The 20,149-nt window shown below is 39.9% G+C and overlaps 1 protein-coding gene across 3 annotated transcripts in view; it reads left to right on the top strand.

Annotated features, from left to right (window-relative positions):
* The first annotated feature begins 536 nt into the window (after positions 1-536).
* The window catches only part of prc1.2 (protein regulator of cytokinesis 1, gene 2), a 30,431-nt gene continuing 10,818 nt past the window's right edge, over positions 537-20,149 (top strand). Inside the window, exons 1-9 of one of the 3 annotated variants that reach the window (XM_012967738.3) lie at positions 537-761; positions 1,998-2,130; positions 6,185-6,307; positions 7,271-7,504; positions 7,797-7,967; positions 8,091-8,240; positions 8,915-9,062; positions 12,135-12,271; positions 18,628-18,723. In XM_012967738.3, coding sequence (XP_012823192.2) covers positions 739-761; positions 1,998-2,130; positions 6,185-6,307; positions 7,271-7,504; positions 7,797-7,967; positions 8,091-8,240; positions 8,915-9,062; positions 12,135-12,271; positions 18,628-18,723 — 1,215 coding nt within the window. In that variant the 5' untranslated portion in view covers positions 537-738. 3 annotated transcript variants of the gene reach the window in all.

The following is a 20,149-nucleotide window of genomic DNA, read 5'->3' as shown; positions in this document are numbered from 1 at the left end:
AAAGTTCCGAATTATGGAAACGCTATCTCCCATAGACTCTATTATAAGCAAATAATTCTAATTTTTAAAAATGATTCCCTTTTTCTCTGTAATAATAAAACAGAACCTTGTACTTGATCCCAACTAAGATATAATAAATCCTTATTGGATGCAAAACAATCCAGTTGGGTTTAAATTATGTTTAAATGATTTTTTAGTAGACTTAAGGTATGGAGATCCAAATTTCGGAAAGGTCCCTTATCCAGAAAACCCCACGTCACGTCCGTATATATGTTGGAACCAAGGTCTACCCTCAGGTCCCACATAGCATTTCTTCACACTTATGTGACCCAAATTATTCCAATCCTATAACCTCCTAATAGCTCTTGCAGCTCTACAGCAACTGTCCCCCAACACAAAAGCCCGAAGATTAACCCATACAATACAGAAACACAGCAGCACCGGTGACGTCGTTAAGTTTCTACTTTGCTGCGTTCTTATTTGCCCAACAGCGTCGCGTGACGGTTCCCGGAAAGGGCCGCCTAAGGGGGGGGGATATGTTACGCCGCACCCCTCTTTCCTCACTTCGTCCAATCAGGAGCGGAGTAGAAACCGTGGAGCCAAATTTGAAAACTAGCTGAATAGTTCGGTTCTTGGTGCTTGTATTCCGCCTGTCTGTTTCTGTCTCTTTTTCCTTCTGTCCGCCCGTCGGAATTCCAGTGCTGGTCCTTCTGGACAGTTAGTTGCGTAGACAGAACCATGCCGCGGGGTACCAGGAAAAGGTAAGTACTAATGGTGGCCCAGGGTAGCCGCAGTGCAGTGTCTTATGTTTACATTGAGAGCTTTGTGTGCTTGTCCTTGCTAGTTATTTGCTGCTAAAGTAGAGCTATCGTAATGTTATTACAATTTGTTCGGTTTAAAGAGACACCTGAAACACCCGATAAAATAAACTGTAGTGAAGATGTGGCTAATGAGTATATGAAACTTTTTGTATCCAGCTACATGGGGAAATCGGCAGGCTCGCAGCTACTGTGTGGTACTCATGACACAAGCTGTTAAGATAGACATAACAAGACTCTTAACAACGTTGAAAGTTTTAGTTCAACACTTAAATTGCCTTTAGTTTCCTATGGCTGCATTAATGCTGTTTACTTTAATAAAAGGCATATACAACTCTTGACTGTTAGAGGAGGTTGGTAGGCATTGAACTATAACTGCACATACCAGCATTCCTGCTCAACTATAGTGGAATACGAAATTGTTTTGCACCTGGGTCTGATAGTTCATTATTTATAAAAATTCAACATTCAGGGTTCTCTTCTGACAATTCTGTTTTGGCAGGTGACACAAATGATGTAGCAATGGTGTAACTAGAGTTTGTGGGCCCCCCTGCAGAGGAACTCTCAGAAACGCAGCAGCTACTGCTAAGTTTCAATAATCAAAATAAATACCAATACAATTACATTAAATGAGGCATCAGTGGGGTATATGTTTTTAAATATTTATTTCAAAGAAAAACAGTAAACTAGCCCTGTAAGTGTAAGATCCTTCAAAAATCCTTAAAGTGTATTTTAGCATCATTGTTGAAATTATGCAAACTTTTCATTCTACTTTATTACAGAATTTCAGCAGTACCACTATTTAATGCCCTTTGTTCAGATCCCTATAGTCATTGTATGCTTTTGGTGCAAATTATTACGGATATTAACATCCATTGTTCAATTATACATAGCTACTACAGTTTGTCAGGATTCTACATTGTGTTATTATGTGTGGCAATATGTATGATGACGTTCAGACTGATGCAATGTGGTGGATTATTGGGAACGTGCAAAGGTTTGTGGGAAAGTAGAAAGATTCATGGGTAATTTTGAAATATGCCTGGCTTATATACACGCATAAGACCGCTTACATTTTTACACTGCGCTGTGATTCAGTAATATGCAGCATAGAAACACCACATGTCACACAACCCTAAAATAAAATAAAGTTTTTTCCTTCCCCTATATTTTTTATAGTGAAGTTTTGGCTGCCTCTCTAATTTCGAGTATGAACCATGCTCTTGCAAGGCTTATGGACATATGGGATGGGCTGGGCATCAAAGAAGAGATGCGACTGAGACGTATGGAAGAAGTTAAGAAGCACATTGAGGTACTCTAAACATGGGATTCTAATACAATTACATACATTGTGATTCTTCAGTTGCTAGAAGCCCAAACTTAACAGCCAGAGACCTGTAGATATGCTGTCTAAAACTGGTCCGTAATGGCATGTATAATAGTTAGTATGAATCCTCCTTCACTATGGCGGTCTGGTATATATAAAAAAAAAAATACCTAAAAAATCTAAATACAGCCATAAGCACTTACAGTAATGCTGCACTGAGTTCTCTATCAAAAATGTATTTTCAGGATTCTCTCTTTTTGTAAACATGATGTTCCAGTGTCTGACTTTCTCTCTAAGAAACATCCTTAATTCTCATGGCCAGTGTCTGCGCAGTTCTCTCCCCTCTCCGGCTCCCTCTCCCACTAATTCTAAGAACTCCCTCCCCCCCCCCCTTAAGAATGTGTGATCTGAGCTATAACGGATAGACTGCAGGCAGGAAGCTACTTAATTTGGCAGCTACAGCTTAAAGGAGAAGGAAAGGTAAAAACTAAGTAAGCTTGATGAGAAAAGGCTATGTAAATACAGCCTTAAGCATTTACAGAAATGCTGCACTGAAAAGAAACAGGATTTCTTGTCTGTTTGTTTTCCTGTGCCAGAGACACGCAGTTCGCTCCTCTCCTGCTTCCCTCAAGAATGCTAAGAACTCCCTCAATCCCCTTAGGAATGTGTGTTCTGAGCCAATCAGCAGGAAGCTTCCTCATAGTCTTACTAACTGCGCATGTACACCAGTCTAGGTTTTGGTGCAGGAGCGTGGCATTATGGGAATCTTCTTTACAGAGCTCAGGGGGTTATTTTTCCTATGTGGCTTCTGATCATCTGAAGGGGAGAAATATTGGGAGACTTAAGGGCACTATTGAGAGAACTGAAGTTATGCCTGCAGCTCTTTATTAGCCTTTCCTTCTCCTTTAAAGGGCATGTCAACCCCAAAAATAATTTTTCGCATAATGAAAGAAAACATAATTCTAAGCAACTTTCCAATATGAAATAGTTAAAAATTTGTAGCGCTTTAAATATTATTATGTTGGGTTGAAAACCCCAACATACTGTTCTTCGACTTTGGCTTCTTCTTAGCGCCCTCCATTTTCTAAACGCTACTCCTCCTACAGTTTTAGGGGTACAGCACCCAAACTCTCCACACTTCTCCCTATAGCGGAGCAGGTTGCTTGTGCTTTTCTAAGCGATCCGGCCCCCCGTCTTTTTGTGGCGCCGCTCCGAACCCTCCAATTTTTCCATTGGCTTTGACAGGGAAGATTTTCAAACAGCTGCCGCACTTGCAGCTTTGAAGCTACACCCCCCAAACTTGAATAACATAATCATGGGGTCACCCCGAATGAAACGGCAACATTTGTTGGATGACCCCAATGTGGGAGGGGCCAACACCAGCCAATCAAATTTCACCCATTGACTTTAATGGGGAAATTGAAGCTGCTGCCAATCTTACAGCTTTGAGGCTACACTCCCCAAACTTGAATCACATAGTCATGGGCTCAGCCTGAATGAAAATGTGATGATTGCTGGATGCCCAAAAATGGGCGGAGCTGTGAACAGCCAATCAGATTTTACCTATTGATTTGGCGGAAATTCAACCTGCTGCCATTTTCACAGTAATAACACCGGGGTCCACAAACTTTTTACACTTGGTCACTAGGGGACTGCAGTTTTAGTTTTGTAAAGTGGGCGGAGCTACCAACAGCCAATCAAATTTCACCTATTGATTTTTATTGGGTTGATGCCAGTGTTTCCAAACTTTGCACAGTCAGTCACTGGGTGACTACGCATTCAAGTTTTGTTGTTTTTTTTTTTTTTTTTTAAACTGCAAAGTGGAAGGGGCCAACAACAGCCAATCAAATTTTACCCATTGACTTTCATGGGAAAATTGAAACTGCTGCCAATCTTACAGCTTTGAGGCTTTAGGGTTTGCAAAATTTGCACAGTCACTGCGTGTACTCAAGGTTAGAAAAAGTGGGTGGGGCCGCCAAAAGCCAATCACATTTCTTTCATTGTTTTCAGTGGGGAAATTTTAACTGCTGCCATTCTCACATGTTTAATGTCAGGGTTCCCAAACTTTGCACAGTTCGTCACTGGGTGACTGTTTCAAGGTTAGAAAAGTGGGCGGGGCCAACAACAACCAATCAGATTTCACCTATAGACTTCATATGTTTAAAATTAAACTGATGCCATTCTTTAAATATTAATACTAAGGTCTCCAAACTTTGCAGAGCTAGTCACCAGGTAACTGTGGTTCAGAGAAAAAGTGGGTGGAGCCACCAACAGCCAATCAGATTTTAACTATTGATTTTCAATGGGGAAATTCAACCTGCTGCCATTCTCACAGTATTAACACCAGGGTCACTAGGGGACTGCATTTTTAGGTTTTAAAAAGTGGGTTGAGCCACAAACAGCCAATCAGACTTTTGCTGCTTTTCTCACACTATTTATGTCAGGGTTCCCAAACTTTGCACAGTCAGTCACTGGATGACTACATATTCAAGGTTAGAACAAGTGGGAGGAGCCACCAACAGCCAATTACATTTCACATATTTACTTTCAATGGTGAAGTGTAAAATGCTGTCAGTCTCACAATTTTTTTCAAAATTTGCAAAGTTGGTCACTGGGGGACTGCAGTTCAAAAATAGGAAAAGTAGGTTGGGCCACTAATCAGATTTCATCCATTGAATTTTATTGGTTTAAATTTAAAATGCTGCCATTCTCACACTATGCCAGGGTGCCCACTGTTTGTCACTGGGTGACTTCGACTCATGGTTAGAAAAAGTGGGTGGAGCCACCAATCACAATTCACCTATTGACTTTTATTGGTTTAAATTTTAACTGCTGCCGTTCTTTAACTATTAATCCTAGGGTCCCTAAACTTTGCAGAATTAGTCACTGGGTAACTGCAGTTTCAGGTTAGAAAAATGGGGGTGGAGCCACCAACCGCCAATCAGATGTCACTCGTTGAATTTCAGTGGGGAAATTTAAGTTGCTGCCATTCAGACACTATTAAAACCAGGGTCTCCAAACTTTGCACAGTGGTTTTTACTATATAACTGTGGTCCAAGGTTAGAGAAAGTGGGCAGAGCCCATTCAGTGACTTCATGTTTTTCAACCCAACATGAAGTTTGTTCTCAAACTTCCCTTTCTAGTTTGTAAATGTAATTGCTATTGAAAGCAGCATTTGGTGAACTCCTGGATGTTACATTTTAAACAATGTTGCAAAGGTCTTGCTTCTCCATCAAGGCAGGTCTGTCAGTCTGCTGGCTTGTGTTACAATGTTTCAACAGTCTGAGCCACCAGGGCAGAGAATAGAAAAGGACAGGCAAACACTGCTTCTAATAGCAATTATAAATAAAAATAACTCAAACCATTACAAACTTGTAATAAATGTAGATTGCAAAGCTGCTTAGAATTTTGGTTTCTTTTATTAGGCAAAAAATTATATTTTGCATGTCTTGCCTTGTCCTTTAAGCAAACGGAGAAAGCTGTTTACTCGGGTATGGTAATGATTTCTGCAGAATATATATATTGTTCTAGGTGGAACTAATGTGGCAAATCTATTGGCAGTAAAAAGCAAAAATGACTTTCCTTCTCCTTTAAATGAGTAAAAGAAAAGTATAGCTGGCCATATGTAAAGATTCTATTAGTTAGCTTGGTCACCGAACAAGAGGATCTGTGCCTGATAAGACCACCCATGTGTGGGGCCAAATCTGGGTTATGCAATCATTCATATTCGTCAAGCACCCTCCAGTGGCAAAAAAAATACTGTGTCTTTTACCTTGAACTGGCACACCTCTTGTTTATGGATGAATTGGTGGTGTGTATATTATAGCAAGCACCTTACAAGTACTATAGTTTGCATGAACCCAGGGTATTGCATGGGATATCTGAAATCAGGGAAATGTGACAATCTTAGGTACATTTTCCCAGTCCAATTGGTTTTGCTGGAGGCAAAAAATGTCAGCAATTATAGTCACTGGGAGGAGTGCCTAACAAACTGGCATTCCATATACATATATTTTACATATATACTTTTGACTTTCAGGAATTATTAAACCGTATGATCAGTGAGGAAGTTGATATGAAAGACAGGATTGAGAAGAGTATTCAGAACTGCCAAAAAGAGTTAAAACTACTGTGCCATGAATTATCGATAGAGGAATATGTGGTAAGTAAATAGATCTGAACAAGAATGTTTTTATAATCAAGTACGCCAGTATAAAATATATAACCCACCTCCTTCCATCCATGCAGCTGTTATGCCATCAACCATGTTGATAGAATTTGTTTTCTTTATTTTTGCTTCCCAGAATAGTCTTTTGCAATAGTATGGCAATAATTAGAAATAAAATGTGTTTAAATGGCTTATCTAAAAGAATAATCATATTACATATATTATGATGGACACGTCTCCCCTTCTCCTTTCTGATGATGGTGAGAAGCAAATGTATATATTTGAATTGCATCTCTTTGCACTTTATGAGCCATCAATGCCAGCTTTAAGTATTTTTGCTGCTTTCTTTTTTCCAAGTTATGTAACACCAGAAATTGAAAACTTGACCTCACTCATATTTTCTTTTTTTTTTTTTTTTTTTTTGCACCATGTTTTAATTAGGTTATACACTAAAAGAAAATACCTAGGTATACTATAATGGCTATTATTACAAGTAATTACAAGTAAACAAGTAAAAGTACATACAGTTGTATGCAAAAGTTTAGGGACCCTTTGCCAAATTACATATTTGAATAATATATTCTGAAGTTTTGGCCAGGGCTGCCAAAACTTTTGCATTTTTTTTTTTTCAATTTGAATCTTACTCTTCTTGTATTTGTAGCACTGTACATTTTAAGCAAAACAATAAAAGGGTGTGTTAAAAGCCAGACCAAATGGTAAATTTTAATACAGGAATCATAGCATTCTTTTGGTTCACTATTATTGACCAACAAACTGGTTTAGTAAAAATTTACTTTAACTACTGCTATTATTATACTATTGTTTCTTGCAAGACCCAGAGGTCGGAAATACCTCATTTAATGTATACCATGTATTTGGAAGCTTTTCACTGGGCATTTAAAAATAACAATTGATTTAAAGTGCCCATTATTGAAATTACAAAACTGTTTATTGCAGGTGGATGAGGGCATGACTGTCCTTCAAACAGAGAGGGATTTAAGAGTGAGATTAGAAATGTTGCTAAATGAAAAAAATGACAGATTGGAGGAGCTCAGGTTGCTGCAGCAAACGGATATTGAGCTGTGTACTGACCTTTGTGTGACTCCATATTACATACCAACTGGAAGTATACCAAGTCGCCAACAGCTGGAAGAACTCAAAGAACATATTAAAGTTCAGACTGAAGAAAAGGTAAGCTCTTACTGCAAAAATCAACATTGTATTCATTAGTGTTTCTCATTGTAAGGCCTTTGAAATTTGGGTTTCCTATGGCACATGGAGCAAAAGCAGTATTTAAGGTGCTCAAATTCTCATTTGGCAACTAATGTCTACTTACATGCAGTCACCTTAATGAAGTGCTTTGAGCAGAATCGCCTTCCTTCAAAAGAAGTTCAAGGGTGTGCCACTCGGGCATGAACCGATGGCTGAATAAAGCAGGTTTAAAGGATAAGTAAAGTCTATTTATTTATTTTTTTTTTTGTAGAAACAACGTCTGCAGGTCTTTTCTACTCTGAGAGCAGAAATTCGCCAGTGTCTGGATGAAATGGGACGTCAGCCTGAAAATTCTTTAGAACAGGATGCCATCTGTGAGGATGAAGAGGCGTTCTTTCTTACAGCTGATAATATCAAGGCGCTGAGGGTTCTTAAAGAGCAGGTTTGTTATACTTGTATACCTTTTATAAGGTTAAAAAAAATTGATGATAAAAATGCTTGTGCAGCAAGTTACAGATATTTGTTTTTATTATCTGGCTTAATTTTTTTTTATTGTATGTTTAAGCTTGAGTTGAAAAAAGAAACCATGCTGTCCACTCTGAGTGCCCTCAAAGAAAGAGTTCAAGTTTTGTGGAGCCGCTTACTGGTACCACAAGATGAGCAGGAAACATGCCAAAAATCTCCTCTGTGTCCTATTGCCAATTCAATCAAACTGGTAAGTTTTCTGTAGCTATTATAAAAGCTCACTTGTTTATTGGCATATGTCTATTGTATCTAAAATGTTTTATTTTGCCAACAATAAGTATTTTATTATAAATGCAAATGCCTTCGATCCATTTACCTCCAGTTCAAACTTATGAATCTGCAGGCTCTGAGAACAAGCATTTCACATCAACACTAAGGTACACAGGGATGCTGGAGCTGTAGCCATGAGCATGATTTTACTCATCTAAAATATATAAAATTCTGAACTTCTTTATTTTTGTTGATGTGATCCTCTTAAAGCATGTAAAAAGCAAACTATTACTGTAGAAGCACACTAGAATTTGTATTTTATGTAGACATTAACAGTAAAAATCTAAAAGCATATTAATTGTAAACACTGACTTTAAGAGGGCTATTAAAATGAAAACAGTAGGTTTGCTTTGTTGTGTATGATTCTGTCCCATAAAAGAAGTATAAAAATGTCGCACACAACGTTTTGTCTGCTGGTGAAGACTGCCAGTGGAGAAAAGACAGCTGAAGCTTTTTTTGCTGGGAACCTGCACATCTAGGTGACTTCTACAGATGTCAAAGAACAGCACCATTGGAAAATCTGCCCATGTGACATTTATCACAGTGCCAGGGCTTATATTAACATTCTGCTCATCAAATTTCCTCTGCCCACAGTGGGAAAACGAACTTATACGTCTAGAAGACCTTAAGAAAGCAAATCTGAAGGATGTGGTTTTGAAAATTAGAGAAGAGCTGAAGATGTACTGGGACAAATGCTTTTATAGCACAGAGCAAAGAAAGTCATTCACTCCATACTATAATGGTAACTTTACTTTTCTTTGCCATATTACCTTTTATATGTGGACAGTTATATTTCTAAAGGAAATGGAAACCCTAATAAATATAATATGTGATAGGGCACACTTTTTTTTTTTTGCCCAAATAACATTGCATTCAAGAGAAAAGAGCTTCAAAAATAGTTTCTGTAGAGTCTTCAAATGGGCATTATTTTTCCTGGCAACATAATTGATAACTTTTCTGAAAATGTTACAGAATGAAATGCATATGAGTTAAAAAAAAAAAACCTTTTTTATGTGCATGCCTCAATACCCAAGCCCACACAAGAGGAAGTGACGTCTCCTATCTCTTACACTGAATATTCTGTCAAAAACTGAAACATACATGACAGCTTCAATGCTCATGTGTTAATATTGAGTCTGCAGTATTTAGAAAGACAAATAATTTTCATGATGGGGTTTTCCATGTCCTTTAAGGAGAAAACTCTAATTACTGCAACTAGGCAGGGGACAGAATGACAGACTGGAAAAATAGTAAACGGGGCCACAGTAAAAATATGCATAGGTATAGGACCTTTTATCCAGAATGCTTGGGACCCAGTGCATTCTGGATAAGAGATCTTTCCCTAATTTGGATCTCCATGCTTTAAGTCTACTAAAAAATAATTTAAACATTATTTTAACCAGGTAGAATTGGTTTGCCTGTAATAAGGATTAATTATATCTTAGTTGGGATCATGTACATGGTACTGTTTAATTACAAAGAAAAAGGAAATCATTTTTAAAAATGAGAATTATTTTCTTATAATGGAGTCTATGGGAGATGGCCTTTCCGTAATTTGGAACTTTCTGGATAACTGGTTTCCGTATAAGGGATCCCATACTTGCAATAATAGCTTACTGTTTACTCTCAGGCTGGAAATTGACAAAATAGACATTAAAAAAAATAATTTTGAAAGTTGGGAAGTTGCTGGAATTACTTAATTCAGAATGACTTGTACAAAGATCTCTCATGAGTTAAGTACCCTGGAATTTTTTCTCCAATCAACATAACCAGCATTGGGTCAGAGAAGCCATGGAGGTAAGGATTGTATTAGCATGATTGGAGCTATGAGGTGTTCTTAAACCTTGCAGACAATAGATGTTGAACCACCTGCCTGCATACACTTAGGGGTATATTTATCATGCTGTGTAAAAAGTGGTGTAAAACATCACCGGTGATGTTGTTTATAGTAGCCAATCAGATGCTTTGCTTTGATTTTGTAACTGTTGAAATCTAATTGCTGATTGGTTACCCTGGGCAACATCACCAGTAATGTTTGACTCCACTTTTTACACAGCATGATAAATAGACCCCATACTCTTGCTATGCTTTGTTATTGGGTCTTTTGCTGCCTCTGTGTTGTTGGTTTTAAGGCAACATTAAAAAAAACTGTCTGAGTTTCGGACACCACAGCTAAATATGAGAGGACAAAGTTCTTCAGGTTGTCATTATTTTTACCTTCAACAGTAGTTTTGGTGTTTTTGCTTCTCTTTCTACTGGTTTTAAAGGAGAAAGAAAGGCAAAGTCACTTGGGGTGCCAAAATGTTAGGCACCCCCAAGTGATTTAAATCGCTTACCTTCTACCCCGGGCTGGTGCCCCTGTACAAAGAGAACAGCACCAGCCCTGGGTAGCAGCGATCGCTTCCTCCTTCCTGATCGATCGCGCGCATGCGAAGTAGAGTGAAAAGCCGAACTTTAACAGAGAAGTCGGCTTTTCACTCTACTGCGCATGCGTTTGTCCGGGACAATTGGCTAGCAAGCGAATAGGAAGGAGGAAGCGCTCTCTACAGGTACCCCGGGCTGGTGCACAAGCCCGGGGTACATGGTAAGCGATTTAAGTCACTTGGGGGTGCCTAACATTTTGGCACCCCCAAGTGACTTAGCCTTTCCTTGTCCTTTAACAGAGACCCAATTTGGACACTTGCAAGTTTTAAGTGCCCCTCTGAGATGTTCCAACTCTGTCACCTTAACCACTGTTGTGCTGGTGCGGATCTTGTCTGCTCTGTGGTTTAGGGTTCTGATAACCCTCAGTTTGTGATCTAGTGGATGGTGGGTTTCAAATAGCAGGTACTAGTCTGTATGGGTTGGTTTCCTGTAGACCTCTGTTTCCAGCATTTCACCTTCTTTGACTTTTACCAAGCATTCCAAAAAAATTGTTATCTTTCATATCTTCATGTGTAAACTTGATGTTGTGGTTCACTGTTGTGTCTGTGTGTCCTAATCAGAGTGTCATCCACATATTTGAACCAATGACTGGGTGTGATTCTTTTGAAGGTATTGAGCCTTTCTTTCCAAAAATCTATTGTAATACAATGCTATTTTGGCACCTCTTCATGGACAGTTTAATAATACTATAGAGCTCTAATCATGCTAATACAATCAATGCTTTACCTCTATACTAACCAGATTATGCTAATTGCAACAAGATTCCAGGGTATCTATACCCAGAGCTTTGTACATTCTGAATTGAAAATGCCAGTTGGATGACTAGTGAAATGTCTTCAAGAGAAAAAAAAAGTAAGCCACATCCAGTCGATTTGACTTACTATATATATGCCACGATCTGGATGAATGACAACCTTCAGACATATTTAAACTACATATTCACAAAAGTGTCTGTAAACAAATTTTTTTTTTTTTTTTTTTTTGCTTTTCACCAAAAAATTAAAAGTGGCAGTTGTGTTGGTATTTTGTAGAGATGCACTGAATTCAGGATTCGGTTCGGTATTCGGTCTGGATTCAACACTTTTTGCCACATGCTAATTAGGATTTGGAAGGGTAAAATGTTTGCGTAAACACAGAAGTTAAAAAATCTTAGTATACACTAATTAGGATTTGGTTTGGGGTTTGGCCGAATCCCTTGGTATGGATTCAGGGATTCGGTTGAACCTGAAAAACTGGGCTTGGTGCTTCCCTAGTGTATTGGCAGATTTCTGGTTGTGAATATGAAGAATGTAGTTACTCGACTTTTAACACAACTTTACTCCAAAAGTGCTATACCAACTTTTGTGAAATCCCCCCTGTATCCTTTTTAAAAATATTTTGTACTTTACAGATGACTTTACAGAAGAGCTTCTCAGCCAACATGATGAAGAAGTTGTCCGAATGAGATTACAGTATGAAAAATGCAGAGAGATGCTTGATGCTGTGAACAAATGGGAAACCAGCTGGGGACAGTTTGTATTACTTGAGGTAATTTCAGATTTAACATTAGACTTTGAGGCCAATCCGTCATGCCCTAAAAATTTTTACAGAGTAAAAAAATATAACGCATTTCAGATTTAACAGTTAACTTTTTGCAAAAAATATCCTTAACCCCTGATTGCAATTTTAATTGGATTGTATCATTCAGAAGTGTTTCTGAGCCCAGCACTGCTAAACACTTAAGGGCTCTGGCACACGGGGGAGATTAGTCGCCCGCGATTAACTCCCTGTTCGCGGGCGACTAATCTCCCCGAGTTGCCTACCCCTGCCATCCCACCGGCGAACATGTAAGTCGCCGGCGGGATGGCAGACGCGGCGGGGCAATTTCAGGGAATCGCCGAAAAAGACTTGCGAGTCTTTTTCGGCGATTTGCGCGAAATCGCGCCGCCGCGTCTGCCATCCCGCTGGCGACTTACATGTTCGCCGGTGGGATGGCAGGGGTAGGCAACTCGGGGAGATTAGTCGCCCGCGAACAGGGAGTTAATCGCGGGCGACTAATCTCCCCCGTGTGCCAGAGCCCTAAAACTGTTAAACTGGTAACAACTATGCTCATACGTTTCTTATGACATATGCTACTGTCACAAAGTCTATATAAACCCTGTGCTTTCTTTATTCTGTTCTGACTATCTTTTGCTCAGAACCCACATACGTGTCTCATAAACCTTGCCTAATTACCTCAAATGACTTTCGGCATCTAAAATTTCCATAAAAGTGTTTGGCCGTTTAAAGCAATTTAAACCTTAAAATGTAATTTTATTATGAAGTATACATTAATTTTGAGACAAAGACAAATACATTTTTTTTTTTTTAATTAAATTAGCTCGTCGTTCAGTTCCTCTCCAGTTAAGAATTTTAGTATATGTGGTTGCTAGGGTTCATTTTAGCCTAGTAACAGGCAGTGGTTTGAATGAGAGACTGGAAGATAACTACGAAAGGGCCTTAATTTAAGATAAGTAATAATAATAAAAAAAAAAAAAAATAACTACCAATAAACCTGCAGCCCTGCAGAGCAATAGTTTTTACTGCTGGAGCAGCAACCCCATTTGAAAACTGGAAAGAGGAAGGCAAATAATTCAAAGACAATTCATATTCTATAACATACCAAAAGTTTGTGTGAACTGTCCCTTTTAATGTATGTTTTTTATTTGTTTTAGGGCTCTGGTACACGGGGAGATTAGTCGCCCGCGGCAAAACTCCCTGCTTGCGGGCGACTAATCTCCCCGAGTTGCCTTCCCCTTGCCATCCCACCGGCGAACATGTAAGTCGCCGGCGGGATGGCAGACGCGGCGGCGCGATTTTGCGCAAATCGCCGAAAAAGACTCGCGAGGCTTTTTCGGCGATTTCCCGAAATCGCCCCGCCGCGTCTGCCATCCCGCCGGCGACTTACATGTTCGCCGGTGGGATGGCAGGGGGAAGGCAACTCGGGGAGATTAGTCGCCCGCGAGCAGGGAGTTTTGCCGCGGGCGACTAATCTCCCCGTGTACCAGAGCCCTTATAAGTGCCAAGTAATGGCTGTTTTACAGTTTTGTCAGATTAACTTGCTTAAAAATGTTATCAAACATCTGCTACTCACAGGAAATCTTGCAGCAAATAGTTTCAGGTATAGTGGTTTTCTATATAAAATTAAAATCTTAGTATTATGCAAGCGGCTGTTTGCAAGACCATATAAGCATAAAATGGGCTTAAATGACTGAAAGCTGTAAATGAATTTTTCTTTACTATCAGTTTTTACAATGTTAGGGCAGCTATGCATATTACCTGGCATAAGTTAAAAAACCCGTGCATTTTAAAATAAAGGGAAATGTTTACGAGCATTGTAAAACAGGAAATGCCAGTAAAAATGTTAGAATTGGTCTTTTAACATGTGTTTTAGATTTGTGTGTGTATGTGTATGTGTATATATATATATATATATATATATATATATATATATATATATATATATATATATATGTATGTATGTATGTATGTGTGTATATATATATACACACACACACACACACACACACACACACACACACACACACACACACACACACACACACACACACACACACACACACACACACACACACACACACACACACACACACACACACACACACACACACACACACACACACACACACACACACACACACACACACACACACACACACACACACACACACACACGTGTGTGTATGATATTACCAGAAAGGTGGCACACCGCTTAAATTACCGTATATACTCGAGAGTAAGCGGATCCGAATATAAGCCGAGGTACCGAATTTTACCTAAGAAAACTGGAAAAACTTATTGACTCGAGTATAAGCCTAGGGTGGGAAATGCAGCAGCTACTGCTAAGTTTCAATAATCAAAATAAATACCAATAAAGTTACATTAATTGAGGCATCAGTGGGCTATGTGTTTTTAAATATATATTTCAAAGAAAAACCGTAAACTAGCTCTGTAAGTGGAGAAGAGGGTCAACAAAAACAATAGGTACTGGAGGGTCTGGTTGCGGGTGGCCTAATTTGCACACAAAGGACAGAGGGTGCTAGTCTGGGGGGACCCAACTCGAGTATAAGCCGAGGGTGACTTTTTCAGCGCATTTTGGGTGCTGAAAAACTAGGCTTATACTTGAGTATATACAGTATACCCAGGTGCACAGTAAAAATATAACACGTCATACAAAAAAGACCACCAACACTGGGATTTTTGTGCAAATCAATAAAGTATATTTAAATGTGCATATACAGCCAATGTGACATTTCGGTCCTTCCTGGGACCTTTCTCAAGGCAACCACACCCTACACCTTAACCTGTCATTTTTTCGGAAATTTTGCCGGTGCCACGTGCAAGTTTAGGGAGACAGCGGGAGCTTAGGGAGCTAAATGCGTGGCTAAAGTCTTGGTGTAGGAAGGAAGGGTTTGGGTTCCTAGAGCACTGGGCTGACTTTTCCTTGGGGTACAATCTATACAGCCCTGACGGATTGCACCTCAATGGAAGGGGGTCTGCTGTGCTAGGGGAGAGAATGGTTAAGAGGTTGGAGGAGTGTTTAAACTAGACAAGGGGGGGGTGGGTGAGCTAGAATTCCATGGGAAAATTAGTGTAGACGGGGTAGGGGGACTAGCAAAGGGTTGTGGGGGAGGAGTGAGGGGGGCATATAGTTTATCAGATAAGGAGCTTCCGTTACAAGGAAAGCAGTCTCATAATTGCCTTAGCTCTAATTCTCCCTTAGCTAATGTAAACATCAGAGGGAGAAGTAATAATCTCCGCTGCATGCTGGCTAATGCGCGTAGCTTGTCGGGTAAATTAGGGGAGCTGCAAGCTATTGCATGTATTGAAAATTATGATTTAATAGGTATCACTGAGACCTGGTGGGATGATAAATGCGACTGGGCTGTGAATTTAAATGGTTATACACTTTTTAGGAGGGACAGAGAGATTAAAAAGGGTGGAGGGGTTTGTCTTTACGTAAAGTCAGACTTAAAGCCATGTAATAAAGACATTACCAATGAAAACGTCGAATCTCTTTGGGTAGAAATTTCAGTAGGGCTGAAGGTCACAAAGAAAATGATCATTGGTGTATGCTATAAACCACCCCGTATAGATGAGGGGGATGAGGCCCAGCTATTGTTGCAAATGGAGGAGGCTTCAAAACTGGGTCAAGTTGTTGTTATGGGGGACTTTAATTATCCGGACATTGACTGGAGTAATGGGGTGGCTAAGTCAGAAAAAGCTAGTAAGTTTGTAAATATGCTAAATGACAACTTTTTATTTCAGGCAGTTCAAGAACCCACTAGGAATGACGCTATTTTGGACCTGGTGATTTCTAATAATAATGAACTTATCTCTAACATTTGTGTGGGTGAGCATTTGGGGAACAGTGATCACAACATGGTCTCCTTTGAGATATAGCGCTGTCTCTGCAGCATTAAGGGAGTAACTAAAACGCTCAATTTTAGACGTGCAGACTTTGCCAGTATAAGGGCATCTCTGCAATGTGTCAACTGGGAAAGGCTTTTCATGGGGTTAGACACAGAAGGAAAATGGAACATCTTTAAAACATTGCTTTGTAGGTATACACAACAGTATATCCCCCTAGTAAGCAAGGAGAGGCATTGCAAAGCGAAACCTTTATGGCTGAATAAAAGTGTTATTGTCGAGGTTGGTAAGAAAAAACGTGCTTTTAGGGCATTCAAGTTAGCTGGGACAGCGGAAACTTTCATCAGGTACAAGGAAGCAAATAAAGCATGCAAAAAAGCTATCAGGCAAGCTAAAATAGAGATGGAAAGGGATATTGCAGCTAGGAGTAAAAAGAATCCAAAATTATTTTTTAATTATGTGAATAGTAAAAAAATGAAGCAAGAAGGGGTGGGAACTTTATTATCACGGGGGGGTACGTTGGTTGATGAAAACGGGGAAAAAGCTGAAATTTTGAACTCTTATTTTTCATCTGTCTATACATCTGAGGAGCCAGATAATGAAGGCTTCCCTTGTAATATGCCCAGTTCTAGTAATTTAGCTACTGACGCATGGGTCACTCGGGAGGAAATTCAAAAGAGACTTGAACATGTAAAGGTAAACAAAGGTCCAGGGCCGGATGGGATTCATCCCAGGGTATTAAATGAGCTGAGCGCTGTGATTGCCAAACCTCTTCACTTAATTTTTCAGGATTCATTGAGGTCTGGCATGGTGCCAAGAGACTGGCGGATTGCTAATGTGGTGCCGTTATTTAAAAAGGGATCCCGTTCTCAGCCTGAAAACTATAGGCCTGTTAGTCTGACATCAGTAGTAGGAAAACTTTTGGAAGGGGTAATAAGGGATAGGGTACTTGAATACATTGCAGTTCACAATACCATTAGTTTGTGCCAGCATGGTTTTATGCGTAACAGATCTTGCCAGACTAATTTAGTTGCCTTTTATGAGGAGGTGAGTAGGAACCTTGATGCTGGAATGGCAGTTGATGTCATCTACTTGGACTTTGCTAAAGCGTTTGATACAGTACCTCACAGAAGGTTAATGATCAAATTAAGGAATATTGGCCTAGAACATAATATTTGTAATTGGATAGAGAACTGGCTGAAGGATAGAGTACAAAGAGTGGTTGTAAATGGAACATTTTCTAATTGGACCAGTGTGGTTAGTGGAGTACCGCAGGGGTCAGTCCTTGGTCCTTTGCTTTTTAACTTGTTTATTAATGACCTGGAGGTGGGCATAGACAGTACTGTTTCTATTTTTGCTGATGACACTAAATTGTGCAAAACTATAAGTTCCATGCAGGATGCTGCCGCTTTGCAGAGCGATTTGACAAAATTAGATAACTGGGCAGCAAACTGGAAAATGAGGTTCAATGTTGATAAGTGCAAAGTTATGCACTTTGGTAGAAATAATATAAACGCAAACTATCTACTGAATGGTAGTGTGTTGGGGGTATCCTTAATGGAGAAGGATCTAGGGGTTTTTGTTGATAACAAGTTGTCTAATGCCAGGCAGTGTCATTCTGTGGCTACTAAAGCAAATAAAGTGCTGTCTTGTATAAAAAAGGGCATTGACTCAAGGGATGAGAACATAATTTTGCCCCTTTATAGGTCCCTGGTAAGGCCTCACCTTGAGTATGCAGTGCAGTTTTGGGCTCCAGTCCTTAAGAAGGATATTAATGAGCTGGAGAGAGTGCAGAGACGTGCAACTAAACTGGTTAAGGGGATGGAAGATTTAAACTATGAGGTGAGACTGTCGAGGTTGGGGTTGTTTTCTCTGGAAAAGAGGCGCTTGCGAGGGGACATGATTACTCTGTACAAGTACATTAGAGGGGATTATAGGCAGTTGGGGGATGTTCTTTTTTCCCATAAAAACAATCAACGCACCAGAGGTCACCCCTTTAGATTAGAGGAAAGGAGTTTCCATTTGAAGCAGCGTAGGTGGTTTTTCACGGTGAGGGCAGTGAGGTTATGGAATGCCCTTCCTAGTGATGTGGTAATGGCAGATTCTGTTAATGCCTTTAAGAGGGGCCTGGATGAGTTCTTGATCAATCAGAATATCCAAGGCTATTGTGATACTAATATCTACAGTTAGTACTAGTGGTTGTATTTATAGTTTATGTATGTGAGTGTATAGATTGGTAGGTGTGGGTGAGGTGTGCTGGGTTTACTTGGATGGGTTGAACTTGATGGACACAGGTCTTTTTTCAACCCTATGTAACTATGTAACTATGTAAGTATATATAGCCAGTGATAACCATTAATTAGGAATATGACATCACCATATGCAAATGAGCAAAATGACTAGTGCAAATTGACTAACTTTTGTTTAAAAATACAATATATCTATATATAATGGGTTTTTTTTTGTTTCATCAGAAAAAAGCAACAGACCCCAACAGATTTTCAAATAGAGGAGGAAGCTTGCTAAAAGAGGAAAAAGAACGAGCAAAACTTCAAAAAATGCTGTCAAAGGTTAGTTGTAACTTTGGGTTTGTCTTTCTGCTATTATTTAACACTTGCTGTTTTCTTTGAACAGAACATTTAAAGTCCAGAAGGGTCTGCTGTGCAGTATTATGCACCATATATAGCTACATTGACTCATCTGCACTGTAGCTGCATTTTATTAATGCAAGTGCAAGAACACTAAGGGGGGTAAAATTGATCCCCATAGTACTGTTACACATCACTTGTGCCTGGATCATTACAAATCTGACGCAAGGTACAGAGCACGGCACTAAAGGGCTCAGGGCATTCGTGTATAATTTCTAAATAATGTTCAAGCTAAATTTCCAAGAGGAGTACAGATATTTGCATTTCCAAGTCAGCCAGACCTGTATGTTTCTATAGGGGTTATGCCGAACTGAATTCTCCATTTTGTGTGATCACCTCAGCTAATAGAGTCCATGCAGGAAGGCCCCACACAAGAAGGGAAAAACCTGTTTAACAGGTGTGTGTATGTTCATAATCTATAGCAGTGCTGTCCAACTTCTGAGGTGCCGAGGGCCGGAATTTCTCTCGCATACATGGTGGAGGGCCGATAATGGAAGCCAGTTTTGGCCACTCCCCCATTTGAAACCACCCCCACTTCAAACCACACCCACACCCATCACAATGGTCGCTGCAGGGATATCAACTATCATTCATATGTTAAAGAATTATATTATGTCATATTAAGACACACCCTTAAGTCCATATACCTCCTCCCCTGTGGATAGCATAGCAACCCGCAGCACATAATTACACACCTTAGGGACCATTTAATGGCTATTTCCAACTGCTAACAAACTCCAAGAACAAACCCCTGCCAGGTTCACCTCCCACAGGCAGCATAGGACAGACAGAGTATGGCACACACAGGCAGCACTCTGCCTGCCCTATGCTGCCTGTGTGTGCCATACACTCCCTGCCCTATGCTGCCTATGGTGCCATACTTTGCCTACCCTATGCTGCCTATACACAGGCCAGGCAGTACATACAATGTCTGAGGTGTGAAGAAGTGAACAATGTGGGTGATTACAGCCTGAGGTGTGAACACTGCAGGGGGTGAACAATGCAGGGATTAAAAGGTGTGAACAACACAGGGGATTACATTTTTAAACAATACAGAGGGATTACAGCCTGAATCTGAGGTGAGAACCATGCAGGGGGGGGCAGTTAATCTCAGTACTGATACCATTTAAAGTTTACACAAAGTTAAGCCATCAAAGCAGCCAGACAGGTGGGGGGCCACACAGAGGGGGGTCGAGGGCCGCATGCGGCCCGCGGGCCGCCAGTTGGACAGCACTGATCTATAGCATGGCTAAATTTTAAGGATAATGGAAATATAATTAAACAATCAATTGTTTAAATAATCCTAGCTTTGGTCTGCTAGAAATTAAAAACTCTAATCCTTTCAGCA

The sequence above is a fragment of the Xenopus tropicalis genome, chromosome 1, assembly GCF_000004195.4.
Source record: "Xenopus tropicalis strain Nigerian chromosome 1, UCB_Xtro_10.0, whole genome shotgun sequence".
Lineage (NCBI taxonomy): Eukaryota > Metazoa > Chordata > Amphibia > Anura > Pipidae > Xenopus > Xenopus tropicalis.
Note: the sequence above shows the minus strand (reverse complement) of the source record. Positions and strands in the feature narration are given on the sequence as shown.